The following is a 22,571-nucleotide window of genomic DNA, read 5'->3' on the forward strand; positions in this document are numbered from 1 at the left end:
ACTCAGGAGCCGAGGGGAGACTGGGCAGAGGGATGAAGTGGGCCATCTTGGACAAACGGTCCACCACCACCAGGATTACTGTACAACCGGAAGAACGGGGTAAGTTGGTGATGAAATCCATGGCAATATGTTCCCAAGGAACTGTAAGGACTGGCAACGGGAGCAATAAGCCGGATGGAAGTTATCGCGGCACTTTGTTCTTAGCACAGGAGAGACAAGAGGCCACGAAATCAAGCACATTTGGAAAAGCGTAGGCCACCAGTAGTGACACGTGATATGGGCAAGCGTCTTCTTGGTTCCGGCATGGCCCGTCAGTCTGGAGGAGTGACCCCACAGAAGGACCTTTCTCTTGAGATTTCCTGGCACAAGGGTAGAGAAAGCCAGTTCACCGGAGCCACAGTGATGATTCTAGTGGGCTCAATAATGTGCGAAGGTTCCTCCACTGTCTCAATTGGCAGGAAGACCTTGGATAGGGTGTCGGCTTTGGTGTTCTTGCTGCTGGGACGAAAACGGAGCTCAAAATCAAATAGGGCAAAAAATAAGGACCATCTGGCCTGACGAGGATTGAGTCTCTGGGAAGACTGGAGATAGGCCAAGTTTTTGTGGTCAGAGAAGATTACAAAGGGATGGACAGCCCCTGCAGGACATGACGCCTTTCTTCCAGGGCCAATTTAATGGCCAATAGTTCACAGTCGCCGATTGAGTACTTGCACTCGGATGGAGAGAAAGCCTTTGAAAAAAAAGCCACAAGGATGCAGACGACCGGAGGCAGATCTCTGGGATAGTACTGCCCAGGCACCCATTGAGGAAGTGTCCACCTCAAGCAAAAAGGGTTGGTTGCTTTCGGGACGGTGCAACACCAGGGCCATGGAGAAAGAGTTTTAGAGTCTGAAAGGCCTCCTCCGCCTCCGTAGTCCAAGAATTGAGAGTTGTCCCCTTTCGGTTGATAGCGGAAATAGGTTTGGTTACTGTGGAAAAGTGAGGAATAAATTGCCTGTAATAATTGGCAAATCTGAGAAACCGTTGTATTGCTCTTACTCCAATGGGACAAGGCCACTTGAGGATGACAGTCAGTTTCTCGGGATCCATCCTTAATCCAGCATCGGAAATAATGTAACCCAGAAACGGCAGAGAGGTTTGTTCAAAGAGACATTTCTCTATCTTAGCATATAAGCGATTCTCCCTAAGACGCTGTAACACCAGGCGAACACTCTTTCTGTGGGATGAGAGATCCGGTGAGAAGACGAGGATGTCTTCCAAGTACACGACCACACAGGAGTACAAGAGGTCCTGAAAGATCTCGTTGACAAACTCTTGAAACACCGCAGGAGCATTACAGAGACAAAAGGGCATGACCAGGTACTCGTAATGGCCGTCTAGAGTGTTGAAAGCAGTCTTCCACTTGTCACCTGCGTGAATACGGATCAGATTATAGGCTCCCCTAAGATTTAACTTGGAGAAGACCCGGGCCCCTCTGAGACGGTCAAACAACTCCGGGATGAGTGGAAGAGGAAACCTGTTCTTGATGGTAATCTCATTCAAGCCCTTTATAGTCAATGCAAGGCCGTAGAGATCCATCCTTTTTCTTGACGAAGAAAAACCCGGCTCCCGAGGGCGAAGAGGATTTCCGTATAAAGCCTTTGCCTTTGGCGAGGTTCTCCCGCACGTACTTGGACATGGCTAAGGTCTCTGCCGGAGACAGAGGGTAGATTCTGCCCCTTGGGGGGTTGAATCAGGGATTAGTTCAATTGGGCAGTCAAAAGGCCAGTGTGGAGGAGGAACCTCCGCTTCCCTCTTATCAAAGACGTCTGCATAGGAACTGTAGTCTGAAGGAAGACCAGCAAGGTCAGGGGGTGGCCGGGGAGCGGCAGCAAGACGGACAGGAGTCAGGCAGCAAGCTTGGCACGAGTGCTCCCAGTGGAGTACCTCCCCCGAAGACCAGTTGAGGAAAGGTTGATGTGTCCTTAACCAGGGGAGACCGAGTAGAATCGCATGGGAGAGTTTTGGCAAAACGTAAAACGCTATCTTCTCTCGATGTAAGGCTCCGACTTGCGACTCCACTTCCTCAGTGACCAAGGTGACGGTCTCCTGTAGTGGTCTGCCATCCACTGCAGCAATCAGGTGAGGATTACATAGGGTAACCATGGGAATTTGGTACTTGTCCACCTCTTCACGCCGGATGAAGTTACCTGCCGAGCCCGAGTCCACGTAGGCCACCTCGGACCCACGTCTCTGCCCTGAAACCACAAGAACAGATATAGTAAGAGGTTGAGAGGAATCATTAGCACCTAGGGAGGCCTCTCTTACCTGACCTAGGTGGAGAAGTTTCCCGGTCTCTCAGAACAGGTGCGCACAAAATGCGACGAACCTCCGCAATAGAGGCATAGGCCTTGTGCCCGTCTCTCCCGCCGACGCAACTCAGCCAAATTGAGGCGATCCACCTGCATGGGTTCAACAGAGGGGGTGAAGAGGACCCAGCAGGATGGGGATTAGCGGACTGGTTGGAAAGGGAGGCCGGTCTAGTGGGTTTCCTGTCTCTCGCTGACTACAGGGCGCGCTCCTGGAAGCACAGGTCAATGCGGGTGGCCAGCGAGATAAGGTCCAACCATTCAAAATGGAAGATACATTGATTTAAGAACCCAACCCCCTACAGAGCTTGGGGTCGCCACTAGAGATGAGTGACTTTGCCTTTTTTCAGGTCGAGTCAGGTTTCACGAAAACCGACTTTCGCAAAAGATTGATCGAACGAAATCGGCCGATTATTGTGAAAAGTAGAAGTCCGACTGAAACACGAAACCCAATGTAAGTCAATGGGGACGAAAAGTCGGCAGTGAGTGGAGGACAGGAAACACACCTACAGTGCCCATTTTAATGCCAAAAACATCAATTCCTATTCCTTAAGCTTGTCAACCTTAATTTACTTTATAATAATAGTTAGCCATTGAAAACTGGGGGTTATTTGGCTAAAGTAGTGGGGGGGTAGGGCTGGCTCCAGATATTCGTGGGCCCAGGGCCAAAGAGTGTCACTGGGCTCCTTTAACACATGACACAATTCATGATCCTTTGATACGGCAGAGAAATAGCGGTATAGTACAATGAATTCAATTCTTACATCACATGATTGATATCCATTTTAAATTCTCCAATAGCTCCAAAAACGGACAGTATATTACTCCATACAGTATTATGGCCACCGCATAGTGCGCTATACAGAATAATGAGGCCCATATACAGTCATGGCCAAAAGTATTGACACCCCTGCAATTCTGTCAGATAATATTCAGTTTCTTCCTGAAAATGATTGCAAACACAAATTCTTTGGTATTATTATCTTCATTTAATTTGTCTTAAATGAAAAAACACAAAAGAGAGTGAAGCAAAAAGCAAAACATTGATCATTTCACACAAAACTCCAAAAATGGGCCGGACAAAAGTATTGGCACCCTCAGCCTAATACTTGGTTGCACAACCTTTAGCCAAAATAACTTCGACCAACCGCTTCCGGTAACCATGCACACGGTCAAGCAGTCCAGTGCCAGAGGCAGCAAAGCAACCCCAAAACATCAGGGAACCTCCGCCATGTTTGACTGTATGGACCGTGTACTTTTCTTTGAATGCCTCTTTTTTCTCCTGTAAACTCTATGTTGATGCTTTTGCCCTAAAAGCTCTACTTTTGTCTCATCTGACCAAAGAACATTCTTCCAAAATGTTTTAGGCTTTTTCAGGTAAGTTTTGGCAAACTCCAGCCTGGCTTTTTTATGTCTCGGGGTAAGAAGTGGAGTCTTCCTGGGTCTCCTACCATACAGTCCCTTTTCATTCAGATGCTGACGGATAGTACGGGTTGACACCGTTGTACCCTCGGACTGCAGGGCAGCTTGAACTTGTTTGGATGTTAGTGGAGGTTCTTTATCCAACATCCGCACAATCTTGCGTTGAAATCTCTTGTCAATTTTTCTTTTCCGGCCACATCTAGGGAGGTTAGCCACAGTGCCATGGGCTTTAAGCTTTTTGATGACACTGCGCACGGTAGACACAGGAACATTCAGGTCTTTGGAGATGGACTTGTAGCCTTGAGATTGCTCATTCTTCCTCACAATTTGGTTTCTCAAGTCCTCAGACAGTTCTTTGGTCTTCTTTCTTTTCTCCATGCTCAATGTGGTACACACAAGGACACAGGACAGAGGTGGAGTCAACTTTAATCCATGTCAACTGGCTGCAAGTGTGATTTAGTTATTGCCAACACCTGTTAGGTGCCACAGGTAAGTTACAAGTGCTGTTAATTACACAAATTAGAGAAGCATCACATGATTTTCCGCACAGTGCCAATACTTTTGTCCACCCTCTTTTTTATGTTAGGTGTGGAATTATATCCAATTTGGCTTTAGGACAATTCTTTTTGTGTTTTTTCATTTAAGACAAATTAAATGAAGATAATAATACCAAAGAATTTGTGTTTGCAATCATTTTCAGGAAGAAACTAAGTATTATCTGACAGAACTGCAGGGGTGTCAATACTTTTTGCCATGACTGTATTTCTCCATACAGAATCATTGGTCCCATATAATGTTTGAAACAGTATATGATGAGCTCTACATAATGTTACAGTATATGTTGGTCCCCATGGATGAAGCTCCAGTGTCTTATGGGCCCAAATAATGCTCTATATATAATGGGCCCCAATTCTAATGCTCCAGTGTATAATGGGCCCTGTAAATGCTGCTCCAGTGACTGATGTCCACCTTTGGAATGCTCCAGTGTATGGTGGGCCCCAGATATCATTCTCCAGTGTATCGTGCTCCCCAAAAATTGCTCCCAACCTTTAAAACAATTAAATAAGTCTCCTCGCTAAGGAATCCCTTTATGCTGGACTCCTCGTTGTCCCCATCTTCCATCTCTCTGCACTTGGACTGTTTAGGCAGAGGGAGTACAGATGTGATGTCATCGCGCTCTTTGACTAGAATGTCACTGTCAGGAAAAGTGTTTGGTTTCCGGGGCAGTATGGTTGCAAAGCTTAACCTTAAAGGAATGTCCAGAAGGGCACCACCAGGAGTGGAGTCTGCGGCTTAATTGGACTCAACACAGGCAACCTCAACCATGCCATCCACAAAAAAGCTGCACAGATTGCAAGCTTAATTCCGTTAACGAACGAGACTCAGGCATGCCTCCGCGGTCCGCGTCCAGCTTACTAGAGGGACACGCGAGGCTCTGGCACGCGAGATCGGCCAATAACAGGTCTGTCATGCCCTTACATGTCCGGGGCTGCACGCGTGCTACAATGAAAGGACCAGCGTGTATCACTTACAGGTGCGGATAACTCGCTGAACCCCGTTAATGATGGGGATCTGGGATTACAATTCTTCCCCGCCAACAAGCATTTCCCAGTAAGTACAGGTCAACTGTAATTCCGGAATTAGGCCTAAACGGCATTCTAGAAAGAATGTGAAAAAATTAAGTGTCCAAACCACAGGTGCTGTAGATTGCTTAACAGCTGGGCTCCTCAGCTGAGTAGCACACAGTTCTTACATACATAAACAGGCACAAAGAGAAGGCTGGTAGTGCAATAAGAGACTGCGCTGCTGTGGTAGAATTCAAGATATCTTTAATGCCATTAAAGATATCTTGAATTCTACCACAGCAGCGCAGTCTCTTATTGCACTACCAGCCTTCTCTTTGTACCAAGTCCTTGGACCTCGTGCAGACTGCTGCAGTTGTTTTATGCAATTATAGGTGTTGTGACTCTCACAACCCTATCAGTGGAGCCTAACACTTGCTGTGCACTCATCTACTTTCCATACAGACCTACGCATTGGAAGCGCCCTGTCTCCCCCTTTTCTTTATACATAAACAGGCGGCATAGCTTGGTTCACGGGTGGCCAACTCTGCTGAGTAGCATACACAGTTACTAGGCCCAAAGTAAAGATGTATATCTTTGTACCGTGTTAGCCAGTAGATAGAAAAATATTCAGAATTGAGAGTCCTCAGTGGTTGTTACCTTTTAATGGCTAACTGAAAAGATGGTAATAAATTGCAAGCTTTCGAGACTACTAAGGTCTCTTCATCAGGCCGTCAGAGACACTTGATTGCACTATGAGGGACCCTGTGTCAGTGCCGGCGCCCAAGAGTCGGCCCACCCACCTGTCCAGGGCAATGGCACTCTTCAGATTTTGTATTAGTCAAGCCTGATGAAGAGACCTGAGTAGTCTTGAAAGCTTGCAATGTGTTACCATCTTTTCAGTTAGCCATTAAAAGGTATCAACCACTGAGGACTCTCAATTCTGAATATTTTGCTAGGCCCAAAGTATTAAGTGGTGTAAATGCAGTCAAAAACTGGTTCTTTCATAAACAGGCGGCATAGCTCGGTTCACTGGTGGGCTCCTCTTCTGAGTAGCAGACACAGTTACTAGGCCCAAAAGGATTTTCAGAACAATATGCGGTAAAAAATTATTAGAAACACACGGTGTAGCTCCTTCACAGGTGTACTACACTGCTGGCTACCAGACACCGCTACTATGCCCTAAAACTGTCTATTATCATTGAAAACCATTATTAACGTGAAAAAAAAGATATGCTTTTGTTTAACGAAACGTTCTCGAACGGAAACTCGAACAGCCGAATTTTAATCAAAGTGTTGTAGTTCGACGAACGGATCTAACACCGCCCAAAACAGCTAGAATTTGAACTTGGCCAACAGTTCCACTCAAACACCACTCATCTGTAACCAGGAGGCAGACTCAGATGGTCTCAGACACAGTATGGATTCGACAAGATTGCAGAAAGTTGATAAAGGGTACAGTATCACTGGATAACAGGTATATATAGCATAGTTTAAACATTTAAAATCTCCGTGTTTATTTCCGGCGTCCGACAAAGACACTCACAGCCTCAGTATGGATTAGACAACAATCTAAAAAGTAGAAAAAAGGAAATGTTTTTGAAGCGTACACCAGTATACACTGTTGGGGTATTTTTAAATCTTCATATATATTTCTGTCTCAGTAAGACAGTCCAGACTCTCCGCCAGAGGAAACGAGATGGATAAAAGTACAGACATAAAGTCGAGTGATTGCAGAAATTTAGGAATTACTAATCAGGGGAAAAACTCCCGGGAGAATTCTCAGAGGCGTTGCTGACCCTCAATTACTTTGTGTGTGGAGACAGCGAAAACAGTTCTTTGTGAAGAAAGGGTTGCTGTATCGCAGTACCGTGGATCCCTTCACCGTTACTCATCTCCATCAAATTTTGATCACAGGGAGAGATGTAGACATGGTCCTCACTGCCTATCATGATCTGTCAGGTAACTTTGGAGTGCAAAAGACAGAAGCCACAGGCTGTAGGCGATTCTATTGGATTGGCATGAGCGGGCACATTTAAAAATGTGGGCAGGAATGTCACACGTCTGTGAGTAGGAAAACTGTGAAAGCTGATGATAAACCACCACTGCATCTCATTGTGAGTCGACGTCCATAAGAAATGGAAGCCATTGATCATCTGAAGCTAGAGCCCGGCCAGCAGGACAGGGCATAGCTACATCTTAACCATCATCTATCAGTTCACCAAATTTGTAGTGGCAGTCCCAGGGAAGGATTTGACAGCCCAGACTACACAGCGGAGGAGCAGGGAGAGGTAAATATTGCAAATGCTGGGGCCCTGCCCAAGCAAAGGGGGCCCACTCGTGGGCGTCAGTACTGGCACTGGGCCCCTCATAGTACGCCGGTGTGTCTGATGGCGGGTGTGCACCCCCACCGTCAGAGACACTTGATTGCACTATGAGGGACCCTGTGTCAGTGCCGGCGCCCAAGAGTCGGCACACCCACCTGTCCAGGGCAATGGCACTTGCACGGTTGCGTGCGCTACGTGGTGACCCCAGCCATGGGGGGGGGAGGCACCCCAGTTAGGGAGGTTTAAAAAATGGCATATGTTGATGTTGGACATTCAGCAGCTGCAAATGGAGGAATTGGAGAAGTCCGAGGAAGAGGCGGATAAAAGCGACCCATTTTTCTGGCAACCTATGTGTCATCAGGGGAAGGTGGGACAAAATCCTTTGAAACCTATGCATGGTTCATTTTAATGAAGGTTAGATCATCAACATTTTGGGTCTACAGACAGGTCCTTTTTTCTGTCAGGATTGAGCCAGCAGCACTGAAGACTCTTTCCGATAGCACACTAGCAGCAGGGCAAGTGAGCTCCTGTAAGGCATATTGTGCCAATTCAGGCCTGGCATCCAGTTTAGAGGCCCAATAGTCAAAGGGGAATGATCTGTGAGGGAGAACATTGATATGGGACGAGAAGTAGAGTGTAACCATAGTTGACAACTGCTGTCTCCTGTCACTTTCAATCGATGCAGTATTACCAGTCGTGTGAGCGGGACTTGAAAATTCAGTCCACAACATGGTCATGAAACCCCTGTCTCCAACGCCACTTCTGATGTGTGCACCACGAACACATCTTCCATGTTGCCCCCTACGGCTCGTTGGAGAACCATCACCGCTGCTGTGTGCTGGGAATGCCTCAAACAAATGGTTTACCAGAGTTGTTTGTTTGTTAGCCAATATTAGGCCAAGGTTCTCCTGTGGCATGATGTTTTGGAATTTGCCTTCATAGCGTGGCCAACCAGTAGTCGTCATCGTTCATCATTTTGGCAATGCGGGGGTCCCTTTTTAGGATCTGCAAGGCATAATCTGAGATGTGGGCCAATGTTCCAGGTGTCAATGATGCACTGCGAGTGCTGGGTGGAGGAGCACTTTCTGGCAAATCCAGTCACACACAAAGCCTGTACCAGACTTTGCCACGCCAACATTTTCTCTTGACCCACGAGAAGCATCCTCCCCTAAATAATCATCCCCATCATCATCCTCCCCCTCCTCTTCCTCTTCTTCCTCCACCTCGTCCAGGAGAGGTTCCGGAGTAGACAATGGCTGACTGTCATCAAGGCTTCCCTCCTCCTGTTCCTCATCCTCCTCGGCTGCAGACGCCTGCTCCTTAATGTGCATCAAAGTTTGCATGAGCAGACGCATAAGTGGGATGCTAATGCTTATGATGGCGTCATCTGCGCTTACCAGTCATGTGATTCCTCAAAACACTGGAGGACTTTACAGAGGTCTTTCAGCTTCGACCACTGCACACCCGACAACCCGATGTCTGCCCTCAAAGTGCCTGGCCGTGTATCCTCCCACAAATGCATTACGGCCTGCCTCTGTTCGCACAGCCTCTCAACCATGTGCAGGGTGGAGATCCACCTTGTTGCAACGTCTATAATTAGGCGGTGCTTGGGAAGTTGGAGCAATCGCTGCAGCTTCTGCATACAACTGGAGTGTACAGGCGACTGGCGGATGTGCGAGCACAGTCTTCGGACCTTCTGGAGCAGGCCTGTTAACTCCGGATAATTATTGAGGAAGCACTGCACCACCAGGTTCAAGGTGTGAGCCAGACAAGCTATGTGTTGGAGTTTTGAAAGGGCTATGGCTGCCACAAAATTCCGGCCATTATCACTACCTTGCCTGCCTCAAGATGTTGACTGCCCAGCCATGACTCAGTTTGACGCTGCAAGTAGTCGGCCAGTACCTCCGTGGTGTGTCTGTTGTCGCCCAAATACATCATCTTCAACACAGCCCGCTGAAGCTTACCACTAGCTGTTCGATAGTGGGACACCGAGTGTGCAACACTGGCAGCTGCGGATGGAGTGCTCGTGCGACTGTGCTTTGTGGAGAGCTTTCGCTTCTGGAGGAGGAGGGTCGAACGCCTACAGCCAACTGTTTCCTATACCGTGGGCTAGGCAGCACTGTCCCACCGCCGCTGTCCCCTGTGGACCCTGCATCCAAAACATTAACCAAGTGCGCAGTGATGGACATGTAACGGCCCTGGCCATGCTGTTATGAGCTCATTTTCTCCTTCACCTTTGATGTCCGATGAACTCCCTCTGCTGGTGAAAGGAGGTAGTGAAATTGATTTGGATGGGAAAAACCTGTCATCTGAACAGGTGGAGTGTGATTGGACATCCGGAATCTCTGAGTGGATATAAGGCCGCCGACGCCCTGCTGGGTTGCTGGTGATCCTCTCTGCTCTGAGCTCTGGCCTCCAGTTTGGTCCTGTCTACTAAAGCTAAGTTTTTGCTCTGCTATTGTTCCATGAGATTTTGTCTGGTTTATTTAAGTGTTTGTGTTCAGCCAGCCCTGGTAGGGACTGGCTGAACTCCATTTTTGTCTCTGATCAGTTGATCTCTTTGCTCTGTTTTCAGAATATACTTGAGTGCTGATATAGTGATTTTGAAGTCTAGTGACTTCAGGGCTTTTTCTATCAGACGTGTTGGACATTATTTTTTGGCAGGGTTTTTGCGTGATTGCAGACTGTTGCTTTTCTTTCCTGTCCTATCTAGTTAGTGAGGGCCCCATCGTTTGCTCAGCCTGTCTTTCTGTCTGTGTTTGTGTTTTCATCTGTTTTCACCATCAATACATGTTGGGGGCTGTCTATTGCTTTGGGGTCTGCTCTGGGGCAGTTTAGATTTCCCCTTTCTTTCTTTAGGTTTATTTAGTTCTCCGGCTGTGAATGAGGTGTCTAGGACCACCGTAGGAACACCCCACGGCTACTGTTAGTTGTTGTGAATAGGATCAGGGGACTGCAATCCGCTAGCTACCAACCTCTCCGGTTTACTGAACTTAGCTTGCATTTTTGTTTTTTCCTCCTCCAGTGACTCATTCATAACACCATGCCTACTGGAATATGCATCTGTTGTGAGGTGCACATTTCCACTCACTGATTGCTTGAGTGCATGGAAAATTTGGTCTTTCACATGAAGGCGGAGGGCTGGGAAGGCTTTGCGAGAAAAGAAGTGCCGACTGGGTAGGTCATAGCGTGGTACTGCGTAGGCCATGAGTTCACTTCGCTTTCAACTAACCGGTAGGGCATCATCTCTAATGAGATTAGTTTGGTAATGTGGGCGTTCAAACCCAGTGTACGCAGATGAGAGGATGAGTACTTTCTTGTCCTACTCATAGTCTCTGGTAGGGCGAGCTGGACTTGAGAGCTGCATATGGTGGAACTAGCGTTGGACATGGCGGACTGAGAGAGGGTTGATGATGGTGATGGCGTTGGTGTTCTTTCTGATGGCCTAGATTCAGTCTTTCGTAGTAATAACATTGTGATTCCCTGACTGCTTTGGCCTTGCGACGACACCTCAACATTTGCTGCTGGTAGTGTGCTAACTGGTGGGCTTACAGTGGGGGAAACGATGTAGCGTTGCTGACTACCTTCATTGGGAGCAGTTGCACATGTGGTACGTGAGGTTTGGTAGTCCGTACCACGCTTGCAAGTACATGGTGGTTAAATGTCTAAGCATGCAACTGGTATTCAAATTTCGCAGATTTTTCCCTCGGCTAAACGTCTTTGCGCACTTCTTACAGATAACCTTTGCCTGATCATTAGGATTTTGTTCAAAAAAAGTGCCACACTGCACTCTTCCTACTATGGAAGACATTTTGAGGCCTTGCACGCTGTGCTAATTTGACCGTCTGGCCAAGCTGTCCTGCAACTCTTTTGGTTTTTGTAGCCCGTTTTTGGACTGCTCCGGGCCTGCCAGATAACAGCTATGTCGATGCCTGCTGCGGATGCTCCTCCTCCTCTTCTGAGCTATTGGCAGCGGCACCCTCTTCCCCCAATGGATGCCAATCTGGGTCAACAACGGGTCATCCATCACCTCCTCTTCAATGTCATGTGCACCTTCCTCTGTGTCACCATGTAAGGTGGTATAGTATGCAGGAAGGGGCACCCGAGTTTCATCAGGGTAAGATTCTGGCTCAGTACACTACAAGGACAATGTAGTGCTCTGAGTGAATGTACCAGCAGATAAATCTAGCAGTGGCTGTGCATCAGTGCATTCCATGTCAGATTCTTCTTGGACTGGGTAATTCACAATTTGACTTGATAACCCAGACATGGTATGTAAAAAGAGCTCCATGGAGTAATCTGTAGTGTGGCCTGCCGCATCCTTTACTTTTGGTAGGGGTGAAGGACACAAGGAAAGGTGTGGTTCCTGACCATGAGCCTCCAATGACGACTCAGTGCTTTTATTTTTTGAAAGTTCAGAAGAGGAGGCGATAGAGCTGGAGGCTGTGTCAGCAATTTAAGCCAAAACTTGTTCCAGAAGCTCCGGCTTTAAAAGCGGTTTACCTACTTCCAGAAAAGGGAGCCTTCGAGGCCTTGTGGAGCCAGACGATGATGCAGGCTCAACACCTCCTGCATTAGGTGCTATGGTGCTTTTGCCACTACCAGCAGATCCACCACCACCACCAACACCATCATTACCAGCTGGCAACCCCCGCCCACTTCCACGGACTCTTCCAACACACTTCCTCATTTTTGGGAAAATGTACCCAAAATACCAAGAGCAATATGGTACTGTAAAGCAAGGTACATGGTGTATATAGTATAGGGGAGAATTTGAATCTCCCTACAGACTTGAGGACACTGAACTATTATCTCAGGCCCAGTGTAGATTATACCTCAATATAACAGGCTGAAATTGGATGGTGTATAAAATGTCTATATAGGACTGGGGAGAATTTGAATCTCCCTAGAGATTTTAGCAAGCTGACAATTATGCTCTCAGTCCCAAGTATGGCAGCAGACAGCCTAATGAGCAGGACTGCTGCACACAAAAGTGTGGAAAAATGAACGCTTGGTAACTGGGCAGAAAAGAGGAAGAAAAGTATTTTTGCTTTTAAAAAAGCAGTTTGCACAGCAGTGTGAAAACAGCAATGCAGCTATCAGGTAGCCTTATAAGGCAGCCTAACAACCAACAGAGCTGAATGCACCAAAATATAGCCTCCCCTTGCACTGCACACTAACTGGTGTGTTGTACAGGCAAAATCGCTAGCAGCAGAAGCAGTTTTTTGTATCTTCTTCCCTGCCTTACGCTCTCCCTACAGAATCAGCAGTAGCAGCACCTCTCCCTATTCTGAGATCGGCAGAAGTAAGATGGCGGTCGGCGTGCACGCCCTTTTATAGCCCCCTGTGATGCCACACAAAGCAAGCCAATCACTTGCATGCCCTTCTCAAAGATGGTGGTGACCGCTGCCTATGTCATCGCGTTGCCCACCGTGTGCGTCCTCCATCATTGGCTGAAAAAGGGTGCTGGAAGCATCTTTTGAAACGCGACTTTGACGCCATGGTCGCCGACCTCATGTCCGACCTCTTGCTATGGTCGGGTTTCGTTTCATGAAACCCGACTTTTGCGAAAGTCGGCAACTTTTGAAATTGACCGACCCGTTTCGCTCAACTGTAATCACCAGTGCTTCTACATCTTGACTGGCCTCAAGAAGGGCCCATCGCTGTACCCAAGAGTGTCAACTAGAATGTAGTAAACATGATAATTTGAAATGAAGCTAGTTTTTTTGTATTCTGAATTACTTAGATTTTAGGGATGTATTAATAGATCACCCTAATAATCAGTCTGGACAGAGGCCAATAGCAAAGGCTAATCTTAACACTGCCATTGATATAGTGTGAAGGATGGTGACCACCAAAGAATTGCGTGTTATATTTGTTTCATCTCTCTGCAGAATGAAAGCCAATACCTTCAGGAAATACATGAATGACCTCCAGAAATGTCCCTGGAAATACAACCAAACAGAGCATGATCTGCTGAGGTGAGGACACAAATGCATCAAAAAGTTCTGAAGCCAATTCAATGAGACAAAAATCATCCAAAAATATAATTTACTGTAGACGCCTCCATGTACAAGACTGCAGCTTATCCACATGCTCTTTGATTGTATGCTGAAATCTTCTGTTTAATTGAGCTGCATTGCAGACAAATCCAGAGCTGCATTCACAATTCTCCTGGCTGCGGGAGACAGATACACACTCCTTGCACCTACGTAGGTTTTCCTTCATGCAGGGCAAAGATTGAGTTTTCTACACCAAACCCACTTAGACTGACAAGAGAAGGGTACAATAAGTGACTATTTTGTGGAACAGGAAAAATATATATCTTTTTGTACCGTGTTAGTCAGTAGATAGGAAAATATTCAAAATTGAGAGTCCTCAGTGGTTGATGCCTTTTAATGGTTAACTGAAAAGATGGTGACACATTGCAGCTTTCGAGACTACTCAAGTCTCTTCATCAGGCATAGACTAATACAAATTCTGAAGATTCACATATTTATGCACAACACAGCACAGAAAGAAAGAATGCAATAGATAAGACAAGTGACCTGAAGTAGCAGTTTATCATTATGGGAGAAGGATAAACAGTTGTGGCCATAAATATTGGACCAGTTTATTGATAAGGAGTGTGAATGTTTTATAGTCGGGTTCTGTGTTGTGATGCCTCCATAAGGTCTGGGGGCAAATTCCTTAATTGATGTAAAAAGACATAAATCCATGCGACACATTCATTCCAGTATTGAGAGTGTCAAAGGTCATCATGAGTTTGTACTTTCAGACCCTCCTGTCTTTCCGAGATTTGAAATTTCCTCTTAAAAGAAGTAATTTAATGTCCATCATGCTATGACCGGGGATACAAAAATGTTTGGCCACAGTTAGATCCATTATTTTTTCTCTTATTGTGTGACGATTAGAATTCATCCTTATTCTCATTTTTTGCCTGGTCTCCCCCACATACAGACCCCCAGTTGGACATTTAGTACAAATAATTAAGTACACCACATTAGATGTGATGCAGCTGAAAGTACCTGGGATCTTGTAGTCCTGATGTGAGTTGGGGATCTTTATCTTGCCCGTGGTCATTATAAATGGACAGGTTTTACATTTTTTCTGGTTGCAAGGAAATGTTCCTTCAGCTGTTGGGGAGGACAGGGAGCTTATGACAATGATGCTTCTTAGATTTGGGGGCTGCCTAAAACACAGCAGTGGGGGGTCTGGAAATATGGATTGTAATCGGGCATCTTTTTGTAGTAAAGGTTGTAATTTCCGTGCAGCTCCCCTTAGCACCTCCAGATTTGGATTGTAGGTCACTATTAGAGGCACACGGTTGTTTTCATCTTTAGCTTTGCAATGTAGTGTAATGGTGCTGCAGTGCAGTACAGCGCAACCTCCACCAAGGGGTCCTGGTGAGGGAAGAGAGATTGCACACACAGCGCAGCACCACTGTGCAGAAGCACAGGGGCCACCTGTTGGTGAAATAAAGGTCAGATGAGCTGAGTCAGAAACTTAGAGGGAACAAAGTACCAGAGGTCACAGCAATGCATGTAGTCAAATACAAGCCAGAAGTCAGAACCAGATGGGAGCAGAGATAACAGAGACAGTCAAAACAGGTCAGAAGACAAGCCAGGTCACATACCAAGAGGTCCAAGCACAGAGAGCGAACACTAAGGCAAGCGGGGTGGCAGGAAAGGGATGTCACCGGATCAGAGTACACTGGCAGAGGACAAAACACGGTATCAAGAGGTCTGCTGCTCTAGCCTGGGAGCATGAACTATCACTGACATTGGTCTACAGGCCACAGCAGACTGAAAAAGCCCCACAGAACCCAAAACAAAGCAGAGAAGGTTAACTCCTGCACGACCAGACCGGGGAGAGAATATCAAGCAACAAACCCTGACCTGGATCATGAAATTAGCAGGTGATTCCTTGATATTCTGGTGGCTCTTGTAATTTGGTTTTCAATTGTTCTTGGGTGGTAGCCCTGATTCAAAAAGGTCTTTCTGAAGTGACCAAGGTGTTCATCTCTATCCATGGGGTTGGAACATATACGATTATATCTGATGGCTTGGTTGTAGACAATGGAGTTTTTTATGTGTTTTGTACGGAAGCTGTCCCATTTAAGATATGTTGGACGGTCGATTGGCTTCTGATACAGGGATGTCTCTATTTCATTGTTCTTTAGCTTAATGATGGTGTCCAAAAAGTTAATTTCAGTGTTGTTGGAGTGGCTGAGTGTTAAGTTGATGGTGGAATGAAATTGATTAAACTGTTCATGGAACATCTTTAGCTGTTGCACAAACTAGGTCCAGATGATTAAAATATCATCAATGTAGCGGTAGTAAGCCAGAGGCTTGGCTTGATGGGACATGAGGACAAAAAGTCGCTTTCAAGCTTGGTCATGAAAAGATTTGCATACTGTGGAGCCATTTTTCTTCCCATAGCTGTGCCAGTCTCCTGTAGATAGCTCTTGTTGTCAAATTCAAAGTAATTGTGGGTGAGGATGAATTTTGTGAGTTTCACCACAGAATCAGCATCAGACCCGGTGTTTTACATGAAGACTATGCAGGCATTTAATCCATCCTGGTGTAGGATATTAGAGTACAAAGATTCCACATCCATGGTGGCCAGGATGGTTCCTTCTGCTATAGGACCTATTGCTGCTAGTTTATTCAATAGGTCAGTTGTGTCCTGAATGTAGCTGCGTGTACCCTTTACCAGTTGTTTAAGAACACCCTCTACCCATCCAGATACCTGCTCAGTAAGTGTGCCCACACATGAAATAATTGATCTTCCTGGATTTCCAGATTTGTGGAAAGCATGTAGAATGTCCCAGTTCTTGGACAATCTGGTATCAGGTCATCGGCTCTTATGGATTCGTCAGGCAGACAAGATACCAACTTGTTTAGTTCCTTGCAATATTCCTGTGTAGGATCTGACACCAATTTTCTGTAGAAGCATGTGTCCATAAGTTGTCTGTTTGCATCCTTCATATAGTCTTTTTGTATTTTGTGGAGAGGTTTGTAATTACTCCTCATTAGGCCACTTTTTCATCTAGGAGGTTTTTCTAAATTCTCTCTTTTTATAATTGACTTATAGACTGCAGTTTGGAAGCTGTTGTGATGCGGCTCACATGTTGATAGTCACTCAGGAAAACTCTCCGCTTGGATTCCAAATTAAATATGAGACGAACTCCAAGAAAGTGACTATCAATGAAAAAATCTTTCAAATGCTTCCAAAGGTAAGTCCCAGAGGAAATGTGTAAATCCCCTGGTCAAAGCTCAGGTCACAACTAACAGGATTCTCACTGGAAGTGTGGATCCCTGGACCATAACCAGTATGGCCATGGCTGACGTGAGATCAAGAGATTTCAAGATCGGAGAACAGAATAGTCACCAAGTAGCAACAACTATGCCATTTGAAACTTATGGAGCTGAAGAGAACTCAAGAACTAAGCGAAGAGTCATCACCATGAGAATGGTTAGAATGTACAAACTGGACAATGAGATGAAGAATTAAAAAGAAGATGGATCAGTAAAGACAAAATGTTCAGTGATACCTGCAGATCGACAAATTCAAAAGAACATGACAAAGACAGTAACTAGAAGCAATGTTCTAGGTCAGGTTCCAAGTCAAGGTATCTTCATTCATAGACAATCTGAGGAGCTGGATATGTCATGGGAACCAATGTTTTCAGCGTGCAGTGGCAACTCGAAGAGACTAGGGGCTGGAAGTGACTTTATTGTTGGTACTATATGGGGCTATATCATAGATTAACCAGAAAGTAAACCCACTGACCTAACAAAAATACTGGGGGAACCCCATTTAGTAAGTTATTTAGCTTTTTTTCTCTTTTATTTGAGTTCATCCATGAATACAAAGGAGGATGGAGTGCAGCCTAATGAGTCATGAAAATGTATATAGAAGAAGGAACGCTCATTCCGTGATAGGTGAATTCATATCAAATGTTTAATGAAGTCAATGCAAGAAAGCGGACGGCACCGCTGTTACCGTGCTAAGGTCCGTGGCTGGCAGCAGGTGGAGAGCTCATGTCCAGGACTCCCGGGTGCTTGACCTCGTAGCAAGACGATTGTAGTTTCCAAGAGAAAAAGGTCGCACTCTGCGGGATAATGATGAATGTTTATTGACACTGAATTACATGTCACGTCGGAGATGCAGTCCTTCACATCTCCGACGTGACATGTAATTCAGTGTCAATAAACATTCATCGTTATCCCGCAGAGTGCGACCTTTTTCTCTTGGAAACCAAAATATCAAATGTTTAACATACCAAAAACACCAGACCTAAGGAAAACTTAAGATTTTTTTTCCGTTCAGAGACAATAAGATCAGTTCAGATACAGATGAGATTGGGGAAAATCACACACAAGTCACTTACTCCCAAGGTCTCATGAGAAGTTTGTACTCGTCCCCGCTCTTGATATAATGACACTGACGTATGGTTGCTCATTTTATTCCAGGTTTCACCATTCACCAGTAAACCCTTAGATACTTGTGCCATCGTTGGAAATGGAGGAATTTTGCAAAACAGCTTTTGTGGGGACGAAATTGACAAAACCGATTATGTGTTCAGGTGACGAAGTAATGATTGTATGTATTCTACTTAATAGGCTGAAATGTAGTTTCTGCTCGTCCAAACTCCAACATGGGCATCCAAGTTTGGATCTGAGCAATTAGTTAAAGTGCTTCTTGCAATACTACATTTCCTACATTTGGGGTCATTCCCTGTGGACTTCAGCAGCTCAATGCATGCTGGTGCAGCTTCAATGCAGGTTTAGTTCAGTTTGGTGCAATCCCTTTTAGAGAGGTTAAGTTATTAGAGTCAACTTCTTTCTCACTGGCAATCGGCTGATCAATGATGACCCAGCTCTTGTAGACCCCTGACAAACAGCTGAGTTTGCCATTGTAAGCCACTACCAGCTAGATACAGTGCCTTGCAAAAGTATTTGGCCCCCTGGAACTTTTTAACCTTTTCCCACATATCAAACTTCAAACATAAAGATACCAAATGTAAATTTTTGGTGAAGAATCAACAACAAGTGGGACACGATTGTGAAGTTGAACGAAATTTATTGGTTATTTGAAATTTTTTTTAAATTCAAAAACTGAAAAGTGGGGCGTGCAATATTATTCGGCCACTTTACTTTCAGTGCAGCAAACTCACTCCAGAAGTTCATTGTGGATCTCTGAATGATCCAATGTTGTCCTAAATGACTAATGATGATAAATATAATCCACCTGTGTGTAATCTAGTCTCCGTATAAATGCACCTGCTCTGTGATACTCTCAGGGTTCTGTTTGAAGCACAGAGAGCATCATGAAGACCAAGGAACACAACAGGCAGGTCCGTGATACTGTTGTGGAGAAGTTTAAAGCCGGATTTGGATACAAAATGATTTCCAAAACTTTAAACATCCCAAGGAGCATTGTGCAAGCGATCATATTGAAATGGAAGGAATATCATACCACTGGAAATCTACCAAGACCCGGCCGTCCCTCTAAACTTTCATCTCAAACAAGGAGAAAACTGATCAGAGATGCAGCCAAGAGGCCCATGATCACTCTGGGTGAACTGCAGAGATCTACAGCTGAGGTGGGACAGTCTGTCCATAGGACAACAATCAGTCGTGCACTGCACAAATCTGGCCTTTATGGAAGAGTGGCAAAAAAAAGACATTTCTCAAGGATATCTATAAAAAGTGTCATTTAAAGTTTTCAACAAGCCACCAGGGATACACACCAAACATGTGGAAGAAGGTGCTCTGGTCAGATTAAACCAAAATCGAACTTTTTGGCAACAATTCCAAAAGATATGTTTGGCATAAAAGCAACACAACTCATTACCCTGAACACACCATCCCCACTGTCAAACATGGTGGTGGCAGCATCATGGTTTGTGCCTGCTTTTCTTCAGCAGGGACAGGGAAGATGGCTAAAATTGATGGGAAGATGGATGGAGCCAAATACAGGACCATTCTTGAAGAAAACCTGTTGGAGTCTGCAAAAGACCTGAGACTGGGACGGAGATTTGTCTTCCAACAAGACAATGATCCCAAACATAAAGCAAAATCTGCAATGGAATGGTTCACAAATAAACGTCTCCAGGTGTTAGAATGGCCAAGTCACAGTCCGGACCTGAATCCAATCGAGAATCTGTGGAAAGAGCAGAAAACTGCTGTTCACAAACGATCTCCATCCAACCTCACTGAGCACGAGCTGTTTGCCAAGGAAGAATGGGCGAGAATTTCAGTCTCTCGATGTACAAAACTGATAGAGACATACCCCAAGCGACTGCAGCTGTAATCGCAGCTAAAGGGGGCGCAACAAAGTATTAAGGTAAAGGGGCTGAATAATATTGCACGCCCCACTTTTCAGTTTTTGAATTTCCACAAAAACTTAAAATAACTAATAAATTTCGTTTAACTTCACAATTGTGTCCCACTTGTTGTTGATTCTTCACCAAAAATTTACATTTGGCATCTTTATGTTTCAAGCATGATATGTGGGAAAAGGTTGAAAAGTTCCAGGGGGCCGAATACCTTCGCAAGGCACTGTATCTAGCATTACACGAGTGCTCTAGTCTGACTCATAGCAGTAGGTCAATAGTGGGTGTGGAAAAGATATTACAAGGCATAAAGACAGGCGTAATGTTAATGAGACAAGAAAATGAACTGCAACCAAGAGACAACCAAGTGAACACTATAAAACGCCCCCAGTGAGTGGTTGTCGCAGTGGAAGTGTAGCATTATTGTTGCATTGTCCTCTAGAGGACGTACTGGTCATAGTAGCTCAATGTTTCCGCTAACAGCAGGTAGCCTTGAGTGTAGGGACTCATTTTTATGAAGTCCACTTTCCCTACTAAGCCATATGGAGTGGCTGTCTTTTTGGGACAGCCCCTTTCAGGCTTTTTTGTCCTTATGAGTCCTAGTACTTCCTTGTGTCATGTCCTTGCCATCGGTCAATCTTCAGCCTCTTTCTCAACATCTCTCTCTTACCAGATGACTTCTTATAATGTTCCCACAATTAAAGAAGCTCTTGTCGTTTTGTTAGTAAATCAATCCATGACCCGATTCAGATCATCTCTTCACTCGTACATTCCGTCTGTTACAGGTTTAATTTGCCACCCATGACCATAGCCGATGACATCGGCACCAAGTCCAATATTGTCAGTGCAAATCCGAGTATCTTAATTCAAAGGTGAGAAGGACACTTTTTTGGAATGACAATCTTGTTGAGATGTGCAGAAGTAAGGTGACTAGGATCTTGTCAAAATAATTTCTCAGATTTTTTATCTATTTGGTAAATATGAGCCCATTGGCAGCATCAACTCCAGATCTACAAGGGCCAAGGTCTGGCTCCCTTCTACCTCTGCCTACTTCCTATCAATCAAAAAGAAGGCATACTCAGAACATATTAGACCCCAAGTCATGCCGTCTGTGACATCTGCCCATGTTTAGTTACTTATTATGACTGTGTCGTTTTCTGTAATCGTTTCATCTCGGATGACCGATACAACCATAAATTCATCACATTCCAATATTCAAAGCCATATAAAAAGCTATTTCCCTATTTCACGTCACTTTTATCCATGTCTCCATTATATTGGTGGCATGTTATCCTTTGGCGGGAGGGACTGATATTCACTTACTGTAACATTTTTTATGTATTTCTTTCCAGGTTTCATAAACTCCATGAGAGAAGAAGACCATTCATTGACCTTTTGAAGGACTATAACTCAGCCATGATCCTGTTACCAGCCTTTTCATACATGCATAACATGGATGTCTCTTTTCGTGCTTTACATACGGTACAAGACTTTGATTTGCCAAACAAAGTGATCTTTTTCCATCCAGAATACCTAAAAAATATCTCAATTTACTGGAGGAAGAAGGGGCTAAAGGTAAAGCGTTTGTCTTCGGGGCTCATGCTGGTCAGTGCAGCTATCGAGCTCTGCAAGAAGATCACTCTTTATGGGTTTTGGCCATTTTCCGAAGATCTGGAAGGAGACAACATTCCTCACCACTACTATGACAACAGGGTGCCCAAACCTGGTTTCCATTCAATGCCTGAAGAATTTTATTTTTATACTCAGATGCATTTGAAGGGCATATTACATCTCAAAGTTGGACTATGTTCCTGAGGAACTTCACAGTCACATAGGGTTCTACTAAGCTGAAGATCTAAAGCTCCAGATGGAGCTTGCTGGATGATAATGGAGCGTCGCCGTCATCCACGGTGCTCCTCATAGCTCAGCTGGATAATGATAATGAAGGACATTGTATAATATAAGAATCTACTATGTATAAAGCCATAAAACCCTGACCAATATTATGCAGATTATTACACCACTGAACTCTAGAGATATTCAGAACATCACTCTTTTCCCTTTAGCTCCTGACACATACAGTACATAGTGATATTTTCTGCAGATTATTACACCACTAGTTTGTATTTTTCATTTCAGAGCACAGTTTTTCACACTTTATTCTGCCTCTTGGCATTATCGGCTTCTATTGTGTAGGTGTGAGGTCCCTTAAAGATATGATTGCACAATCCCTAAGGAATAATTTGTTGAACATTCCCTTTTATCTGCCATTGTTCACCTGCTGATATTGTACACATATGAGTTACATACATTTACAATTTGTAATTGGTTCATTGTAGATTGTCAGGAATGGGATGATTACACTCCGTCTCCGAGGTTGGGGGAAAGGTTAGGGATCAGGATAGATATGCAGATCAGTCAACATTCGAATTTGCCCATTTGATGGATTTCCTGGGAAATATGACTCACGGAGAAGTTATTGTTCCTTATTTTGATTTTAAGCCTTTTCACACCACAGAGCAAAATAAACATATGATGTAAAAAAATTAAAAAAAATTTGTCCTCTCAA

At 44.9% G+C, this 22,571-nt stretch overlaps 1 protein-coding gene across 1 annotated transcript in view; it reads left to right on the forward strand.

The window, feature by feature from the left end:
* Nucleotides 1–21,817, forward strand: part of LOC141075781 (alpha-2,8-sialyltransferase 8F-like) — a 34,713-nt gene extending 12,896 nt beyond the window's left edge. The window contains exons 3-7 of the mRNA XM_073562927.1: nt 13,554–13,640; nt 16,756–16,897; nt 18,138–18,250; nt 20,788–20,874; nt 21,355–21,817. Of these exons, the coding sequence (XP_073419028.1) occupies nt 13,554–13,640; nt 16,756–16,897; nt 18,138–18,250; nt 20,788–20,874; nt 21,355–21,817 (892 nt within the window). The remainder of the gene's footprint in view (nt 1–13,553; nt 13,641–16,755; nt 16,898–18,137; nt 18,251–20,787; nt 20,875–21,354) is intronic.
* Nucleotides 21,818–22,571: the final 754 nt, after the last annotated feature.

The sequence above is a fragment of the Dendrobates tinctorius genome, unplaced genomic scaffold (assembly GCF_039654945.1).
Source record: "Dendrobates tinctorius isolate UK_male_01 unplaced genomic scaffold, ASM3965494v1 ptg000371l, whole genome shotgun sequence".
NCBI lineage: Eukaryota > Metazoa > Chordata > Amphibia > Anura > Dendrobatidae > Dendrobates > Dendrobates tinctorius.